At 40.4% G+C, this 17,811-nt stretch overlaps 3 protein-coding genes across 4 annotated transcripts in view; all 3 read right to left on the bottom strand.

Moving 5' to 3' along the window:
- cpamd8 (C3 and PZP like alpha-2-macroglobulin domain containing 8) overlaps window positions 1–7,354 on the bottom strand; it is a 43,296-nt gene extending 35,942 nt beyond the window's left edge. The window contains exons 1-8 of the mRNA XM_046392034.1: window positions 6,168–7,354; window positions 3,892–4,043; window positions 3,487–3,509; window positions 2,645–2,810; window positions 1,813–1,865; window positions 1,214–1,231; window positions 438–492; window positions 106–219 (exon numbers count right to left, since the gene is read on the bottom strand). Coding sequence (XP_046247990.1) covers window positions 106–219; window positions 438–492; window positions 1,214–1,231; window positions 1,813–1,865; window positions 2,645–2,810; window positions 3,487–3,509; window positions 3,892–4,043; window positions 6,168–6,253 — 667 coding nt within the window. The 5' untranslated portion in view covers window positions 6,254–7,354. The remainder of the gene's footprint in view (window positions 1–105; window positions 220–437; window positions 493–1,213; window positions 1,232–1,812; window positions 1,866–2,644; window positions 2,811–3,486; window positions 3,510–3,891; window positions 4,044–6,167) is intronic.
- Window positions 7,355–7,504: 150 nt separating this feature from the next.
- sac3d1 (SAC3 domain containing 1) lies at window positions 7,505–10,389 on the bottom strand. 2 transcript variants are annotated; one of them, XM_046392036.1, is made up of 4 exons: window positions 10,247–10,389; window positions 9,090–9,501; window positions 8,393–8,675; window positions 7,505–8,010 (listed from the first exon to the last, which is right to left on the bottom strand). In XM_046392036.1, exons 1-4 carry the CDS (start codon window positions 10,273–10,275, stop codon window positions 7,544–7,546), a joined length of 1,191 nt encoding a protein of 396 aa, XP_046247992.1. In that variant the 5' UTR covers window positions 10,276–10,389; the 3' UTR covers window positions 7,505–7,543. The 2 variants fall into 2 exon arrangements, with proteins under 2 accessions (XP_046247992.1, XP_046247993.1); XM_046392037.1 differs by having other exon boundaries at window positions 9,090–9,498; window positions 10,247–10,388.
- Window positions 10,390–10,776: 387 nt separating this feature from the next.
- haus8 (HAUS augmin like complex subunit 8) lies at window positions 10,777–14,705 on the bottom strand. The gene is made up of 10 exons (XM_046392038.1): window positions 14,552–14,705; window positions 14,090–14,154; window positions 13,884–13,945; window positions 13,500–13,626; window positions 13,045–13,155; window positions 12,853–12,956; window positions 12,495–12,653; window positions 11,858–11,999; window positions 11,398–11,539; window positions 10,777–11,120 (listed from the first exon to the last, which is right to left on the bottom strand). Exons 1-10 carry the CDS (start codon window positions 14,611–14,613, stop codon window positions 10,994–10,996), a joined length of 1,101 nt encoding a protein of 366 aa, XP_046247994.1. The 5' UTR covers window positions 14,614–14,705; the 3' UTR covers window positions 10,777–10,993.
- Window positions 14,706–17,811: the final 3,106 nt, after the last annotated feature.

Here is a 17,811-nt window from a genome sequence, read left to right on the forward strand (position 1 = left end):
CAGAATATCACTTCAGCTATGTATTCTACTATTGCTGTATTTTGTGTTGTTATTATATCATGTACATCTACAAAGCTATTAATTGTTGAACGTTTAGAGCCTCACCATATTTCTGAACTTCAAATGACTTGTTATAGGTGTGGCCCTGCACCTCCACAAAGATAAACCACTCTCCAAACACAGGCTGGTCTGACAGGGGGAAAGTCATGTTCACAACGCCTATAGGACATGGAAATGCCACCATCAATGCCTGTATACTTGATAGTCATTGACCATAAACATACAAGCACATACACTCCTCATGTGACAATTAGACATGTAATTACAAATATAATTACATATCCAACCTTTTCAAGTCAGTAAAACAGATTACCGAGAGAAACACTCAAACCAAATTTGAATGACAATGTAAGCACAATGTAAAAGATGTGGCTCACCACAGCAGACAGATTTTAGACCTTTCCACTGGACCATCCTGGATCCTCTGGGATCCTGAGAGATCAGATTAGAAGCGTAAAAACTAGTGTCGAGATTATACATTTCACAGTCAAATTCCCAACTACTGTATGTTCATTCATTTGCACCTTGTCTGTTCCAATGTCATATATAATAACCGTTGAGTCAGGTCTTACAGTCCCTGAACTGAACTTGACCCAGAAACCTGGATCCTGTCTCAGACCACTGTCAACATACTTTTACAAGTTTTCCTCAGGTGATACATAGGCTGCAGGTAAGAAAGCAATAAACCAGCAGAGTGCACTCAGTAGGGTGCAGATCACCGCCAGGTGTGTCTGGGGGCATGTGGGTGGGGAATAAGGAGCGCAAAGCAGGCTGTGTGCAACACTGATGTGCTTTTCAACAGCCATAAGTCATGCATGGGCTTCTCTAAGTCTATTAGGAAACAGTAGCTTGTTATTTGCCCTACAAACGTCTAAAGATCTGTGAAGAGAGACAATAAATGAGCAAGGCAAGTGAACAGGAGAGAGGGAGACACAGTGTGTGTGGGGCTGTGGGGGGGATTGATAAAGACAAAACCGAGAAGAGAAGAGGCGAGACAAGAAGAGGTTCCTTTCATGTTGTTTATCCTTGTACTGTTCCAAAGAGCACCCTGTTATCAAGGTGAGCTGCCCTGACTTCTGCTCTGTAATCTCCGACCAGGCTGGGAACTAAAATTGCCACTATTCCCTGGGTGGTCCCGCCAGCCTCCACTCACCAAAACATACGCTTCGATCTGCAAAAAAAAAATTGAATGGGGAAAAAAACAGAGAAAGACAAATATGAGATGAATAAGATACAAACTATAAAGCCGAGAGAGGATCTTATGCCTTTCGCAACATTACATCTCCCCACTCCCTTACCCAACAATCATCCATCTGTGAAAGTGAGTATTGCCCTTTACCAGCAGCAGACCTTTATAGCTGCAAACATCAATAAACCGTCTGTCGGCACAGTATATCTGGAGCCATTACTAACATTCCAAGAGACATGACTCCAGCTTGGCTTCCGTAACGGTAACTATACATTTCTCTGCACTCACGGGAGATAAGGTTTCTCCTCTTAATTCCAGCAGTTATAGATGTAAAAGCATTCTTGTCCTAAATATTATGTTGTTCTATTGCCAAAGTGATATGGAATAAAGGTGAATGTATTTACTGAGTATGGTAAAGAGAGGTTTGGACATTTGGCTTATTGACTGAAGACTATCTTTGTTGTTGGTTTGCTTGTTGTGAGTGCTGTGTGATGATTGCTGTGTTTTTAGGTGCATGTGTTGGAGATGCAACTTTATTGGCTTTAAAGAATATTTTGATTTACCTTGTCATTTACTGGCCTCAGGTCTGGAGTGACTGTGTAGACATTGATGAGCACTAAAGGCAGAAAAAGAAACACAACATTGTAAATTAAAAAAAGAACAGGTTTGCATCCTTCTAGCTAGGGCGACAACTAATAATTATTTTCATGATTATTTTTTTAGTCTATAAAATGTCAAAAAATTGTAAAAAAATGCCTGTCACAATTTCCCAGAAATCAAAGTGACATCTTCAAATTTCTCTTTTGACCAACCAACAGTCCAAAACTCAAAGACTATTCATTTACTGTCAGAGATGACATAGAAAAGCAGCAAATCTTTACATTTAAGAAAGCAAATATTTAATATTTAACAGCAAATATTGATATTTTTTCTTGGGAAATGACTGAAACAATTAATGGGTTATCAAAATAATTGGCAATTAATTTTCTCTCAATCAACCAATTGTTGCAGTACCAGTTCCAGTGGTCACATGTGAGCATGTGACCACTGTATAGTATGTCTGAAAGTCCTGTTGGGATTATTGAATCTCTGGCCCATCATGAACCAAATTCTAAAAACCTGTTGCTTGACTGAACTGATTTAAATAGTTAATTTGATGGATTATTATGTTATGTTCCAGTCTGAACACATGATAAACAGGATCAGGTTGACATAATTACGGCATTTATTTCCATCTTGTTTTTCTTCAGTTTGGACGCAGTATCAACATGACAGCATCTTTTTAGTTTAACTTTAGAGTTATATTCTAGGACAAAACCCTATAAATGAACCTCAAGTCTCTGCATTTCTGTGCAGTGATTAACTGATTAACTACCAGGTGCACTATGAGGGAACCTTTATGTTTGGGTTTGTAGATGGGCTTGTCGGTCTGGATGAAGACAGCCGCGCCCTTGCTCTCCACTGTGACTGTGGTGTGGTTGTGGAAGATGTAGCCGCCTTCTGTGAGGTGACGGTTCCCCCAAACCTTCAGATGTGCCTGGCCTCTTAGCCCAGAGGGAACCTGGTGGCAAATACACACACACACACGCATAAACACACATAAAAGCGTAGACAAAGAGGATCAGAGCTGGATTTACCAAAAGTAAATTAGGTTGAAGGGAGAAGGATTGAAATGTTCGCTCTTGGCTGCTGTACACAATTGGAAATTACTGAACTTGATTAAAAACCTTTGACATGTTTTTTATCAAACAAAAGCTACAGCATAAGATAAGAGCTGCATTTAAAGAAGATGCCAAGCTATAACACAGCACACGACACATGACTGTGTTTCATGAGAATGAGGGTGGAGGTTACATGGAAAGGAGACAGAGACTGAGACAGAGACAGAAAGAGGGGAAGAATCTGAGTTGTGTATACTAGATTGATCTATTCCAGGCTTCGGGGGCGGCGGACCATACATGCACGTCAACAGCTGTTGCATATTATATTGAGGCTGTTACCTTATTCCCAACGAATGAGCAGAGACAGATGTTGCACTACAAATGATGTTAGTGTTGATTTGCATGTTGCCTGAGGAATGTGCACACAGCGGACAAGGGGCTTTCACTACTGTGCAGCTGTCACCGCTAAACGGCGCCGTGCATTTTAAACATATCTGGAAAGCAGCATGCACATGGTGTAAGACACTGCTGAGAAAACAAAGGCAGACAAAGTTGAACACACAGTTATAGACTCACCTTTAGTTTGATGGTGCCTTTGTCTAAAATGGAAACAATGATATATTTTATTACAGTGAGATATGTATGGATCTGCATCATGCGATTCAGTAGGTATGAGAAGCACTAGACTGCGGCTGAGTTTGCCTGAAGGTGTTCACCTCAGATTAGCAGGAAATCCAGCTGTGGCTTGTCTCTATGCCACTCTGAGGTAGAGCTAGCACAATCTGTGCTAACTGTCAAATGGTGCTGTCAAACAAATCACACACTGTATACACTAAGTGGCCGAACCGATGCCTCATATCAAAGATAACGTCAATGAAAAGTATAGCTGGTCAGGAACACACAGTGACAGCAGAAGTCGATCAGGCTCACGTTGTGTGTATGTGTGTTCTTCTTAACCTTAGCTTCAGAATTTGTTCCTACCGAGCACTGAGCCATGGCTGTGGGTAACCGTCTGTCCCTTCACCGACAGCTGCACCTGGACGCGTGTCTCTGCTTTTGCATTAAAGATGGTCACGCTCACGCTCTCCTCTACGCCTGCTCGAAACACTGAGGGTGCAGCAATCAAATAACCCCTGCAAGAAGAGCAAGGTGTGGAGAAAGGGGAGACAAATATAAAGAGGACAGAGGGCAAGGGAAAGGAAGCGGGTGAGTACACAGAACAGGAGGAAAAAATACATGTAGCAAAGCAGAGGGAGAGGTGGTGACAGGAGATAAAGCAGGGGTCAGAGGTGAGAGAACAAAGAGAAACAGGGATAACAGACAGTAAACACATGTGGCATATCAAATAATATGAAATACATCCCTACTCCAATGTGAGGTGCACTCAAACTGCTTTCCATCTCTGATTCCTGAGTGAATTTAAGTGTTTTGCAGGAATTCGTACAGGTGAACGAAACATAAAATCACATCTCTCTCTCTCTCTCTTTGCGCGCCGCCTCGCACTTTCTTCTGGACTTGTGCGCATGTGGACATGCACAACAAAACACACATACAAAAAGGGACATTCCACATGGATTTGTGCAGCGAGATCAGGTTTAATTGCAATGGTTACCAGGGACTCAGTACCTGTTGGCCAGTGAGCTCTCTGCTCTAGTGTTCTCTTTGGGTGGTCTGGCACTTCTGACAGAACCTTGGCGTCTGTTTTGAAAAATAACGACCGAGATTCCACACAGTCCCTCTGACATATAATTGAGGGAAGGAGCGTGTCACCGAAGTCACAGAGCAAAGGTCATACTTTGATGCTTATTTGGATGAATTTGCCATGTGGCGCTAAGATACTGGATCTCTGGGTGCTCTTGTTAGCATGGTACTTGTATAACTAAATCTGTAGAGTGTAGACCGTCAGAGCTGTGTGGGGCAGTTGATAAAAACGTCCACACACATGTGGCAGACGGTGTACCTGAATGAAAATAAACCCAAATATCTCCATGTTTTGTTTCCATCTTGGCCCAGTCATTCCAATTCTAATTTTAAGACAAACAGGACCCCCTAAAAACTGAAATGAAGTTCATACAAATTAGAATTGAGCAAAGCTTCAAGCACAAACCCAACTGCATGCCTCAGAGAAGGATCAGGTGGTTGGCATTACAGCACTACAGCATTACAGCCAGAGGCAACAGCAGTTCCTGAGAGAAAGTCATGAGAAAATCCCCTGGAAAATAAGGCTTCAGAAGAAGGAAGATAATACGAGGAAATTGACTCTGTGCGTTTGATCTAAAGTGAGTTTAACCAGCTCTAGGATGAGCCTGGATCAGGTGGTGGAGACCATGCTTATTTCAGTCACATGGCTTGATGTACTCAAGTTCTTATTGTTTTTGCTCAACTTTTGTCCTCAGCTGAGATCTGGTCAGTCCCAGAAAGGATTTGTGTTCTTTTTTGTAGGTGAAGTCTTAAACAGTTGGCTCTTTTTAGTCCAGTCACATGGTTTTATGATCTTAGTTTTTTTTAGTTTTTTCACCCTCAGCTGAGCACTTCAATACTTAATAGTAGATTTAAGCTCTTTTTTGTGAGTCGAACATGCGTTTGTAAGTATTTTTTGTTAGTTCACCACATAGAGCTGCACTCAGTCCCTCTCTCCTAGACAACTTGGAGGAATTGTTTACAACTCTGTACTATTAACACAACTCTCAAGGTCAGGATTGAGGCTCCAAGCAGTTGACAGTAGCCTGACTGATGGTATCAAAGAGCCAGTAGTCAGTTTTACCTCTTTTGGCTGTGGATGGTAAGCAGGATAAAGTAGAAACCTGTGAAATGTCCCTAAAATATTTGCCTTTAGCTTAACTGGTGAGAGAAACATATATCAACAGTGCAGGCTACCTCTCAATATATCACTTTGTGTAAGTGCCTACAGGTCCAGTCACACATGAATGAATGTGTTGTGATAGTAGCTTACAATGTAATTGTCTGTAATGACATGATACCCTCACATATAATCGCAAACAATATGACAATTGGGACTGACTGATTAGCCAGTGAATACTACAAATTAATGATTAAGCTGCTTTAGTTCACACATACATATGACTCAAAAGGCTAATGTTGCTATGACCACAGACCACATGCATTGAATAACTACTGGTTTTTTTCTGTTTTAATTGAAACTCTGTGATTGAATTTAGTGTTGAGAGTAGCTGGTAGTGAGGGTAACGCACTGCAATACACTTCAAACACAACACATGCAGACACGGGCTACTTACTGTCTTTCTTGTGCAAAAGCTCTGCTCACGTTGCAGACAAACAAAGTCCATGAAAGACTCAAAGCTGTCAGAGACAACCGCAACATTTTGGCCTCAGTAACCGAGATAAAGCTGGATTGTCGGCTCTCCCTGACCCTGGATCTATCCCAGCTCTAATGAAAAGTTAAATCAAACTTCCAACAGCCTGTGTCTACAGCACTCTCAGTCTATCTATCCATTGAGCTTGGTAGGTGTGCAGAGCTTCGTCCGGAACCAATCAACTTTTTGTAATCATCCCACTTCGCCAAATCCAGGTCCAAGTAAATCGTTTTTTGCTTTTGTTTTTTTGTTGTTTTTTTATTTTTTTTTCAGAGCCCAGAAAACACGGACAGTCCTCTCCCATGTGCCTTCACCCGCCCCGGTTCCGTTCTCTCATATTTCAGCATTACACATTGCAAGCGTCCTCCCACTTCAGCGAGCACAAATGTCACTCTAAAGAAATGTTTGACATGTAAAATCCGTGCAGCTTCTTGCTTCCCGATGATCTCTGTTAAGTCGGTGGATCTGTCCCGTTTTTTCCGCTCCTGCAGCAGCGTCAGGCTGCGCTTCATTCACTTCAATACCTCCTCTCACGTCTGTGCTGCGAGAGCATGACTGAGCCCAGTGTAAGGAACGTCACGGAGTCTGCAGTTCAGACCATTACAAATTACCTGCACAGTTCACATACTTTTGGCTCAGCTGACATGCCCCGAGATATATCAGCTACGACTAGTTTCTTTTGTGTTGGCGACATCACAAGACTTCCTATGTTGGGAAACACGGATCAAGAAGGAAACGTAGGGAAAAAAAAACAACAACAACAGCTGAAGCATATACATTTCGCTCACTTAAGTTTGTAGTCGTTGGAGTGCACGCACGCCCTCCACAGACATCTGCTGCCCTCAAGTGGTAAACGAGCTTACATGCAGCAAAGTCTCAGTGATCAAACGAAGGACAAAAGACGTTTCTCTTTCGGGTAGCAAAATGTATTGAAATGCACAGTAGATTTTCCAGCAGGTTTGCTAAAATACAATATGGCACTAAAGTAACATTCAAACAGCATCACCAAAACAGCAACAATATAAAAGGCACCCAGGCACCAAGTGCACGATGAGGATGAAAAGGTACATCCAGAACCAAGAGGGAACATTTCATTGGTAAAACATACCGATGTTGGGCATCCTAGACAGAAGTCTAGGAAGCTTAAAGCTATTAACAAGACAAAAATACAACAACAAAACTTGAAATCCTTGCCAGCTGTACTGTGATCTCCCCGTGGAGCAAACAAATAGCGTTGAATACGAATGGAACAACATCACATTTTTATTATTATTACTCATCTAGTCATTTAATTTGTCTCAAGTGCAACCATGAATGATGTTCCCAACAGTGAGGTCCCTCTGTTTTTCAGCCACTATGTTGTGATACAGTTTGCAGTGCAGTTTCCCTTGCTCAGGCTCAGCGAAAGCAGCCTTGAAGAAAACCACTTGGTTGTCCTGGTTAACCTCCAGTCCATATGCCTGACAGAGTTGGGTTGTGAGTGGTGTGTCTAAGAATAAGAGCTGAGCTAGCCTGTCAAGAGGAAAGCGACAGCTGCGGCTGCTGTATCCATGGCTGTACAGTAGCAGCAGATCTCTACGACACGCCACGAGGTGACGGTGTAAAGCACAGCTCTGCAGAAAGTTTAACCTCTGAGCCAATCGAAGCAAACACACAGGGTTTCGCTCCAGGAAAGCTCTGTTGATGGAAAGAGCGAGTTTGATGGCACGTGAGCTGCGGAGCTGCTCAGGGAGCTCCATGATGTGCTGCATGGCACAAGTTGAACCTGGGCATGAAGAGGAGAAAGTCAGCACCCATGAGGAAATTACCATCATTACGTCACAAGAACACCTTTCAGGTGACCAGCATTTAAAGTATCACTCAAAATCCAAAGTGTGTAATATGCTGAGAACAGAAAGAATACAATTAACACTCTGTCTTTGATTATGTTAGCAAAATATCTTTGTTCTGTGTGAAAACCACTGACTGGGGTTACGCTTTGTTGCCAATGACAAACTACTGATGGACTACTTAAAAAAAAAAAAAAACCTTCCACTGAATCACTGCAATAGCCAGCTCATGCAACAATAAACCATCACTAATTTGTGGTCATTTACATTAAGCAAAAACCTTGTTCCAATATTAAGTTATTAAACACCGTAACCAACCCAAGTTGTACAGCAGACCAAGAGCCTGGAACTCTTCCTGGTTGGGATGTGGTCCTGTTCCAGTTGTGTAGCAATCCAACAGCCAGCTCAGGTTCTCCTGTAGGTGTGTGTCATTTATGCATGGGTCGTAGAGACGCAGTGGCTCGCCACAAAGCCGGTAAGAGGCGTAGACGAGGAAACGCACCATCCGCTCCAAAATGGCGACACAGCTCAACCCAGACACCCTCTGGATTATCATGTCCTGCTTCACACCACGCAGCCGATCAAACACAAAGCTGTACACCTGGAAGATAAATTTAATTTTAATGAAAGAATATGTTGTGAAGAGTTTTTTATATGTACTGATGACTGCAACTTCAATATTACAGTATTCTTGCCGGGCCAGTAATAAACTAAAATCTAGAAACTGGGTCATGAATTTGGACAGACACATTGCTGTTAAATTTTTCAAATGTATTTTTTGGCAGTATTGTTCAGTATCTCCAAAACTCAGCACCATGCATCAAAACAGCGTAAATGGATAAATATGGGGTGAACTGTCCCTTTAAACTGCCATTAACGGAGTGTATACAATGCCAAAAGTATCAATTTTAAGTGAACAAATTATTTCATACACAAGTGAGTTTTCTTGTGCAAGCACTAATTAACAAAAGTAAAAACTGGAGGACCAGGGAAATTATGTGTAAACAGTACTAGCCTCAGTCCAAGGACGCAGATGAGGGGAGGCAGCGATGTCATCAATAAGAAAACACACAGTTTTTAGCAACACATCAGGTGGACGAAGGTCCTTGGGATTCGTCAGGTCTTTCCCTGCTGCTGGTCTTGAATACTCTTTCACTGCACGCAAGGGGTCTCCCCTGGGCTGTCGATGTCTTTCTGTGCCTGCTACCATCTCAAAGCGGTGAAGTCGGTTCTGCACCTCACGGTCACGCAGCTCACGAGCAGGACACATGGTTTGGCAGGTTCCTCCGGGCACTGTTTCTTTCTCTTGCTGCCACTTATCCTCCTCTGCCTTTCTCACCTGTTTGTCAGGGTCCTGTCGCTGCTCCTGATTCTTCCGTCTCGAGTATCCTCTTTTAGGTGCATTGTCTCTCTGAGAGTGAGAGCTGCTTGTGAGAAACAGGTTGGGTATTAACTGAAATTACACTCTGATAAGAATCAGATACAGTAAGTACATCATCTGCTTCTTCTCTTATGCAGTGGCCCTGATCAACACCTGACAACCTGTGCACTGATACATGACAGGTCTAATAAGCTCACTTCTGATCTGACTGGCTATGGCTACCATCTTTAACGTAGTTACAGCCTTCTCTGTGTAACACAAATTACTTTACCACTCAACCTTTTAGTATTTTGCATTTGATTAACATCTTTATTTATATTTTCACACACACAATTTATGCGTGTACCAATACCTATCCATTTTTGTGCTCTTTGAGTTAGGACTGCTCTTACTTTAAATCAATGTTAGAATTTGAAATTGCAAACTGTATAATACGTGTGCTAGATCTACGCTGTTTCGGTTCATCGGTAAATTATTTTATTAAGTGATGGACAAAAGAACCAAACAACAACGCTTTGTCGCTTGTGAGAAGCTGGCCACTTAACCAATGTAAAGTACTAGATAAGTGTGAGTTAAGCAGCAAGAAGTTGTGGCGACTAAGGCCAGTGGATGGTCATTAGCTAGCTACGACAGTTAGCTAGCTGCCAACAGTTAACGCCAAATGGCATGTGTACTGTGGAACAATAGTTAAGCTAAACTTCGTAAGCCGTCAACAAACATCAAAAACTTGGCTCTTTGTCCAAATTTCTACGAAATGTTTAAGATTTGTTCAATTAAACCCATGTACTCACTTGCAGCGAGGTGCTCTCCTGCGATTCATTGGTCTTTCAGAAAAGACCGGTCGTCACTTTCCAGCTTCATCCAATAGAAATGTGTGTTTGTTGTTTTGATACAACGTCACATCCGGAATGGACGCGACGCTTTACACTGGGTTAAAGCGACGCTCTTTAAATTAAATGGAGTTATTAACAGGAACATTTCGTCTTTAAGTGATGTATAAAAATGACAAATAAATGAATCTGGAACGAACAAAATTATTCGTATCGACTCACAACTCATATTCATAAATATATATAAAACCATGCCATGTTTGTGCCTCTCGAATTACATTTAATTGTAAATTACGAGACAAAAACTGGGAACGCGAGAAATCAAGGCCTGGACTTCATTCTGCTTTTAAATCAAATCATTCAATTAATTTGATTGTTTTAGCAAGTGTACATAAATGCACCATGTGTTTGAACTCTTCCAACTCTGTTCGCTAGAATACCTCTTTCTTTCATATTGTTGCTTCTCACTGAAATGACCTCTTGACTGTTCATTTATGTTTTTTCATTATTTTTTTGTTCTATTTATTAACAACACTACATCTCTGACACAGTATCAGCCATTATTCAACATTATCTCATAATAAAGAGGCAAGAACAGAAATCAGACAGTATACATAAATTCAAATGGAACAAATAACTGGGGGGAAAAAAAGTGGAGGAGGCATCCAAAGTGCAAGTATTGTGTATCCCATGCTGTGTGGTAATCCTTTACTGTTTGGGGCAGAAGAGCTCATGGGTTCTTGTATGGCCAAGCTGTTCCTCCTCCATGGACTGCTGGACACAGATTGTATGGCGGCAGACCAGTGATGACAGCTCCAGCAGCTCTGAAAAGGCACTAGGAGAGTGGAAAACACCAGGTTTTGAGTAGAAGTGCAGCCTGATTGAATTGGGATGTATTTTTAGGTGCTACAAAATACTTGCCAGGACTCAGTTATTTAAAAAGTCTCTTGTTTCAACCGCAGAAATACAAAATTAATATATCCTTAAAGAAGACTTTGTAATGAACAGTCATAACAAAGCAGTCATACTGTGGAAAAAAACCGATACAGCAAATCATGTGTTCATAGCATCACCAAGTTCCAAACAACCAGTTTTCTATATGATATGCCTACCCCGATAGCTGGTGAGTGATGTCCTTTGATGTCAGTTTCATGTCCCTAAGGCACTCTAGAGAAGCACTGTTGTCTTTATGATCCCCATCTGTGAACTCCAAAAGCAACTTCTCACTTTCCTTCAGGCAAGTCTCAGCTTTCTCTAAAATGGATGGAAACACAAAAACTTGGCTATGATTAACTTAACATTTATCACAGGTTCCAGAAAATAACAAAAAATGTATGTCATATGTTATCTGGCCTCACATGGGCATATGCTAGTTTTGTTAAGTGGAATAATTAAAAGAAATGTCTTTCATCACAATCAGCTTATGTAACAAATCATCAAAATTCAGAAGCACATTGTTTAAAACGCAACTTTTTAGTAAAGAACGAGAAAGTAAAGAGTGATTAAACATTAATGAACAGTCCTTGTGAGTATTAAAGTACTTCCTTTGTGGTTAACAAACATGTTAACAACCTAGAAATCCCCTTCTGTCCCCGTCAATGTAGAAATTCTTGACAGGCAGCTCATGTCGGGTGGTGTCAACAGCTGTGGCGAAAGATTTGTAGTCCTTTGTGAACTGCTCAGCAGCTTCTACCACAGGGGTCAATGCAGCAATCTGATAGATAACAATAACATTGGCAGGATCAGAATGATGTACACTCATATTATTTTACCCACAAACAGGAACCGCACACACATTTTTGTACATTTTCAGACACTTTTCTAAAACATTTAAATCAGCTGTTCACCAACTGTTGATCGGACCTTACTGTCAATCAGCACAGATGTGACCCAACAAGCCTCAATAAAGTATGAGTGTGCAACTCTAGTGTCTCCAGTAATAAATGTCTCTATTTTTGTGTTATGACACACCTGCACACAGGTAGATAATTTAATTATAAAAGACACACTGATTTCTAAAATTTAAAGGTTCAGTTAATATCAAATTGTTGGCTGATGTTTGGCAAACAGGTGACATTCACATGATCTCTGTCGCTACAATGTTGAGCAAAGAATTTTCTTTCACTCAGCTATTTCAGCATGCAATAACTATTTTCTTTTAAAACATGCCACATTTTGAAAAAGGTCAGTATAAAGGCAGTTTCCTGACCTGCAAATCCAGCACCTCATTCACAAGCCTCTCCTGCTCCATGAAGAGGTATTGCCGCTTCTTTTTCAGGACCTCATTATGCAGCGCTTCGTCTTCCTCCATCTCTTGCAGAATCCTTGCCTCTGCCTCAGCCTTGAGCTTTTCAGTATTGCTCTCCATCTTAAGTCACACATCAAAGAGATGGAACCAGACCATTCGCAGCATGGGACCAATAAAACACAGCGGTCACTAAAACTACTTATAGTGATTATAGTGTTTTATTAAAAACAACGACAAAAAATCAGTGTACACTGACTTAACAGAGCACACAGAGTGCAATTAAAAATTTTCAGCATATCAGCTACACTGGGAGACTCACCTTAGCTGTAAGGTAGGCCAGTAGGAATGTTTGCATCTCAATGAGCTTCTTCTCATTCTCTAAATTTCTCTCAGGTTCAACTGCATTTTCAATTATAGTTTTATCTTAGAGAGAAAGATTAAAAAAGATGTTAAAGAGCAATGTAATTTGTAAATAAGTTTAATAACATTTTATGGGTTTAAAACACTTTACCTTTAATGACTGAAATATCAAAATCTGGTCGAAAGCAGTGTCCATCAGAGAAAGTGGACTGCAGAACACTTTTCCCCAGAAGTGACTGCTCAGTTTCACGTGACATCATCGCTGTGAGGAAGATAATGAGAAAATATGCATGCAAGCTATTTACAATTCTCACTGAACAATGTTACAGGCTTAATTAGAAGCATAGGGAAATATGTTATTATGAAGAATAAGAATAACACTCAATCAAAAATCATCAACAATATACTGCAGGCTTCACATATAAAAATAAAGACCTTCTTTAAAACAGTATTTGGAAGTAAACATGATTACTGTTAGCGCACACCACAACATACAAACATACTCATTTGATTTAAGTTCACATTATCAAAATGAGAAATGTAATAATCTATCATTAACAATTGTGAGAATACATATTAACAGTATTCACCGTGAGAAGTACTTACATGCTGCAAGAGCCTGTGGGGCCATCGAACGTCTCGGTGGAGTGCCCACCTTTGGTTTGACACCACCGGGTTTAGGTGAGGAAGGCCTCGGTGGCACAGCAATAGACTCGTTGGTCAGTGAGTTGCTCTGTTAACAGTTAGTTTCAGGGGTTGCATTGAAATAGAAATGTTTAGCATCCTGATGTGACAACAACATACACAAAGAAATAAAGCTAAACACTTGACCTATGATATTGTTGTTTAACTAATAATTAGAAAAATTTACAGAATATTAGCAGTTTAGGTCCATGAATGATGCAACAATATTTAATGTCGTTAGCTCACCCTGAGTAAAACATACATCTTACATGAAAAATGTACAAAAGAATAAAAAAATAACACTACCTTTGACAGTGATGACCTCTCAGCAGCCTGCATATAACGAGACTTGACAATAGTCCCAGTTGCTATAGATTGTTGAAAAGATACAAACAAAGAAAGAAAAATAAAAAAGTCAATGAGGCTTGAGTAACTTTAATTCAACATATCTGTGCAAGTCTGACATCAGATTCGGAAACAACATGCTTTGTAATCTTAATACGAATACTTACATTTCACACTTTTCTTTCCAGTTCCACTGTTATTGGCTTTATTTGCATTGTTGCCACCTTTCGAGCTGAAAACAAAAGAAAAAGTAGTCAAATTTAATAATGTAGCAGAATCTTTTTATTAGAAAAAGAACACTTAAGCTAAAACGTCAATTAATGTAATTTAGCTAACGTTAAGCTAAACCGTCAAGTCTTTATTGTTACAATTGCAAAAGAGTCCAAAAGGCACATACATCCGTTTATTTTATAGCCTTCTTGTTGACCATATGTCTGGCCCAGCAGTGTAAAAAAGAATATACAGAAAATATAATAAAAGAATAAAAACAATATAACGTTACAGCATAACTGAAACTGTTGAGTCTGACTAGGTCCTCATCCATCAAATTCTCCTACAATTAAACTGGCCACAAGCATGCGAAATATACGACAGCAGCTTAGAAGAAAGGGGAAAAGGGCAAATACTACCTTTTAGCGTCGGTAGAGACACTTTTAAGACTAGTTGGCACTGTTGATCTTCTCGACGCCATAATGTTTTGAAGTAAAGCGCCTGCACGTCGTTTTTGTAAACCGGCAGAAACAAAAAGTTGCACTTTTGTTCCGCTCTTCTTCTTCTTCCTTGTATTATTGTGGCGGATTGCAAAGCAACAATGAGCATATGCTGACATCTACTGTACTGGAGGGTATTGGCGTAGCCACGCTGCCTGACCATAGCGATGTTATAACATGTTTCTTTTATGAAATTTTTAAACAACCCATACTGCGTTATTCAATCATTTACAAAATGAAAAGGAAATACCAAATTATTTTTTGAACCCCTTTTCTGTAAATATGAGAGAGACAGACAGTGAGTGGAACATCGGACATGAAGAACTCATGGTGACTTTACTAAAATGTGGGCTAAATTTCTTATTCACAGCTGGAAGCCTCAAACCTGAATTATTTGATCCGACTCACTAATTCATTGCCCATTTGGTCAGACTCCAATAAGGTGAGATGATGACATGATAAGAGTATGAGTATTCTGATTTTCGGTGTATGGAAGCAGATGTTTGTATTTGGTGGTTTGTTTTTATCACCCGGAATTGTTTAATAAACTTAATTCTGTTTTCACTGAATTGAACCCATATTTCCACACGATTAATACAACTCTTTACCTAAGTTTATACAGTTGCTGTCAGTTCAGCCTTACTTATAGTTTAGAAACAATTTTAGCCTCCCTTGTCGCTTTCCATTTGTACATAACAAAATGAATCCCTGTGTAATATAGATAATGCAATTTGCAGTGAAGCTGAATTTATCGATATTCAGTAACAGGACACATGCATTCGGTGGTCAAATAGTCCTTAATCTTATTTTTTATAATCTAAATAATGCTTATAGAACAATCTTTTATTTGAGGGTGAAAAAACCTTAAATGCACTTTCACTAAAGAAAGAGTGCTTTCATGAATGAAGAATAATTTATATGGGTATGGGTTATAAACATATGTTAGCGAGAGATGCAGCACTTTGCACTGACTTCAGGAGATGTCAGTTGTTGCCTAGTGGTTACAGTTGTACGAGTAACCACTAGGTGGGTGTAAGGGTCTGTGGCTCATATTTCCAGTCAGTGTAAACACAAATTTGGTGCCCATGCTTTCAAGTTGAATATGCTTTTAGTTCTTACAGACTACATTAAAGATAATATCTCCCTGTCATGTGCTGAAATAAAATCATTATACTGTTATGTACCCAGAAAGTGAGAAATTACCCACATAGGAGAACATGCTAACTTAAATCTTGAAAACCAGTGGGGATGATAAGCATTCATGTGCAGCTGTCTGCCTATGTGGTTCTTCCCCCCCATGTGTGAGTATCTGCTTAGCAAGTTCTCCTACATGCAGTGCACTGTTTCTTGTGTGCACAAATCTTAACAAACATAATGGCTGCTGATCCCACCTGTCTGAGCTGGACTCGGACAACAGGAGGGACAATGGGAAGTGAGCGGGTGTGGGTCTGGGTGGTAAACACAGGCCACTTCCTCAGAAAACCACTGAGGGTCAAGAGACAAAAACAAATGTATGAAATTCTACACTTACGTTTAATATTGGCTTTAACATTTGCATGGGAATGTGTACTCTGCATCCTGGCCTGTAGTATGCCTTAATAGTATTTCAAATATAATCTCTTAAACAGTAGTTGAATAGATTTTCATGAAGTGTGTCTGCTGGATAACATCCAGATAATGAAACTAGTTTTATTCTGACCTTTGGGCTTTAATAAATTTCATGATAAAGGTTGCGCATTTGGGCTTGGCACTGAAACAAATTTCTCACAAATACATGCCTATATTTGTGTGTGTGTGTGTGTGCTCTCCTTTATAAGTCTGCGTAAAGGCCGAGTCTTATCATTGCTCTCTTCTCTCTCTCTCTCAGTGTAATAAAGCCTTGAGGCTGACTGCTGTGTGTCTGCACCCTGGCTGTTCATCTCTCACCACCAAGCAATGCCAGGACCAGAAGCTGCTTTGAGGTGGACAACATGATGATGGTGATACGAGTAGTACAGACTCTTTTGGATTCAATCAGTAATACTTTTGATTAAATAATGTGAATGTTTAATTGCTAAGGTGTTTTGCTTATATTTTTCTCTGGAGTAAAGGATGAGATCCAGTCTGAGGAGGAGCTGAAGTGAAAGAGTGAGAAGTGCACGCTGAAAGACAGCACTATAAGGATGCATGGAGTCACTGAATAAAGTCCTTGTCTCTTTTCTGAGCCCACCTCTCCTGTGTTTCTCCGAAACTCTGACGTCTAATGAAGGATTTGTCTAATGTCCCGTGACCTCACTGATACTCTGCTTTGCCTCTTTGGGGACATTTTAGGGTGATAGAAATGCAAGATGAAACATTCATGTTCTGAATGAAGAGAAAGGAAAATTATTGTCAGCTGTCCTCACACATGTATGTACACATGATTACACACACAGACAGACAACCCACCTATGCAGCCCACACACCGACCCTTCTTCCCTTTGCAGTAAGCAGTTACTCATCACCATCCAGTCTGCCAGTCTGGTCCACATAGCCTTCCAGGAATGCCTCAAACACACAGAGCCTGATACAGTTAAACCAACAGGCAGGATCTGCAGCATTCAGCTGGACATCTGAACCAAACTGCACTGCCCGGAATCTCATTATAGATGCTTTTGCATCTGATAGTAGATCATGCAATCGTTTAAAGTTATCATTAAATATGGCTATTTGGCCATGAATAACTGATTTACTGAATCAGTTGTTGTTTGTGCTTTGGTATATTAATAATAATACTGTATATTTAATATATTTCTTCATGAGCAGAGTATATTATTTTCCAATCTGAGCTTGTAGTGCCACCTTAGGCAGTACTGACTGCCTCAGCTCTCCAGAGCAGAAGGGTGTTTGATTTCCTGTTTCTGCCCTTGTCTTGATGGTCCTCGTCATAGGAAGGTACTGACCAGTAAACCAGGAGAAGCTTCTTAACAAGAAGTTAAGCTTCTCTCCCTTGGCCTATCACGGGAAGCAGTGAGGTATAGGACAGCGTTCTTACCAGCTCTACTGGAAAATAAGCTGTGTGAAAATGTACTGTATCTTTTAAAGGAGACATTTTGGAAAGAGGGTTCATTTACTCTGTGGCTGACAGTGAGCAGATTGATACTACTCTTCATCAGTATGTCTGTTTGACCAAAAGCCAGAGCGAAGATACATTTGCTTGG

Source organism: Scatophagus argus, chromosome 6 (assembly GCF_020382885.2).
Source record: "Scatophagus argus isolate fScaArg1 chromosome 6, fScaArg1.pri, whole genome shotgun sequence".
Taxonomy (NCBI): domain Eukaryota; kingdom Metazoa; phylum Chordata; class Actinopteri; family Scatophagidae; genus Scatophagus; species Scatophagus argus.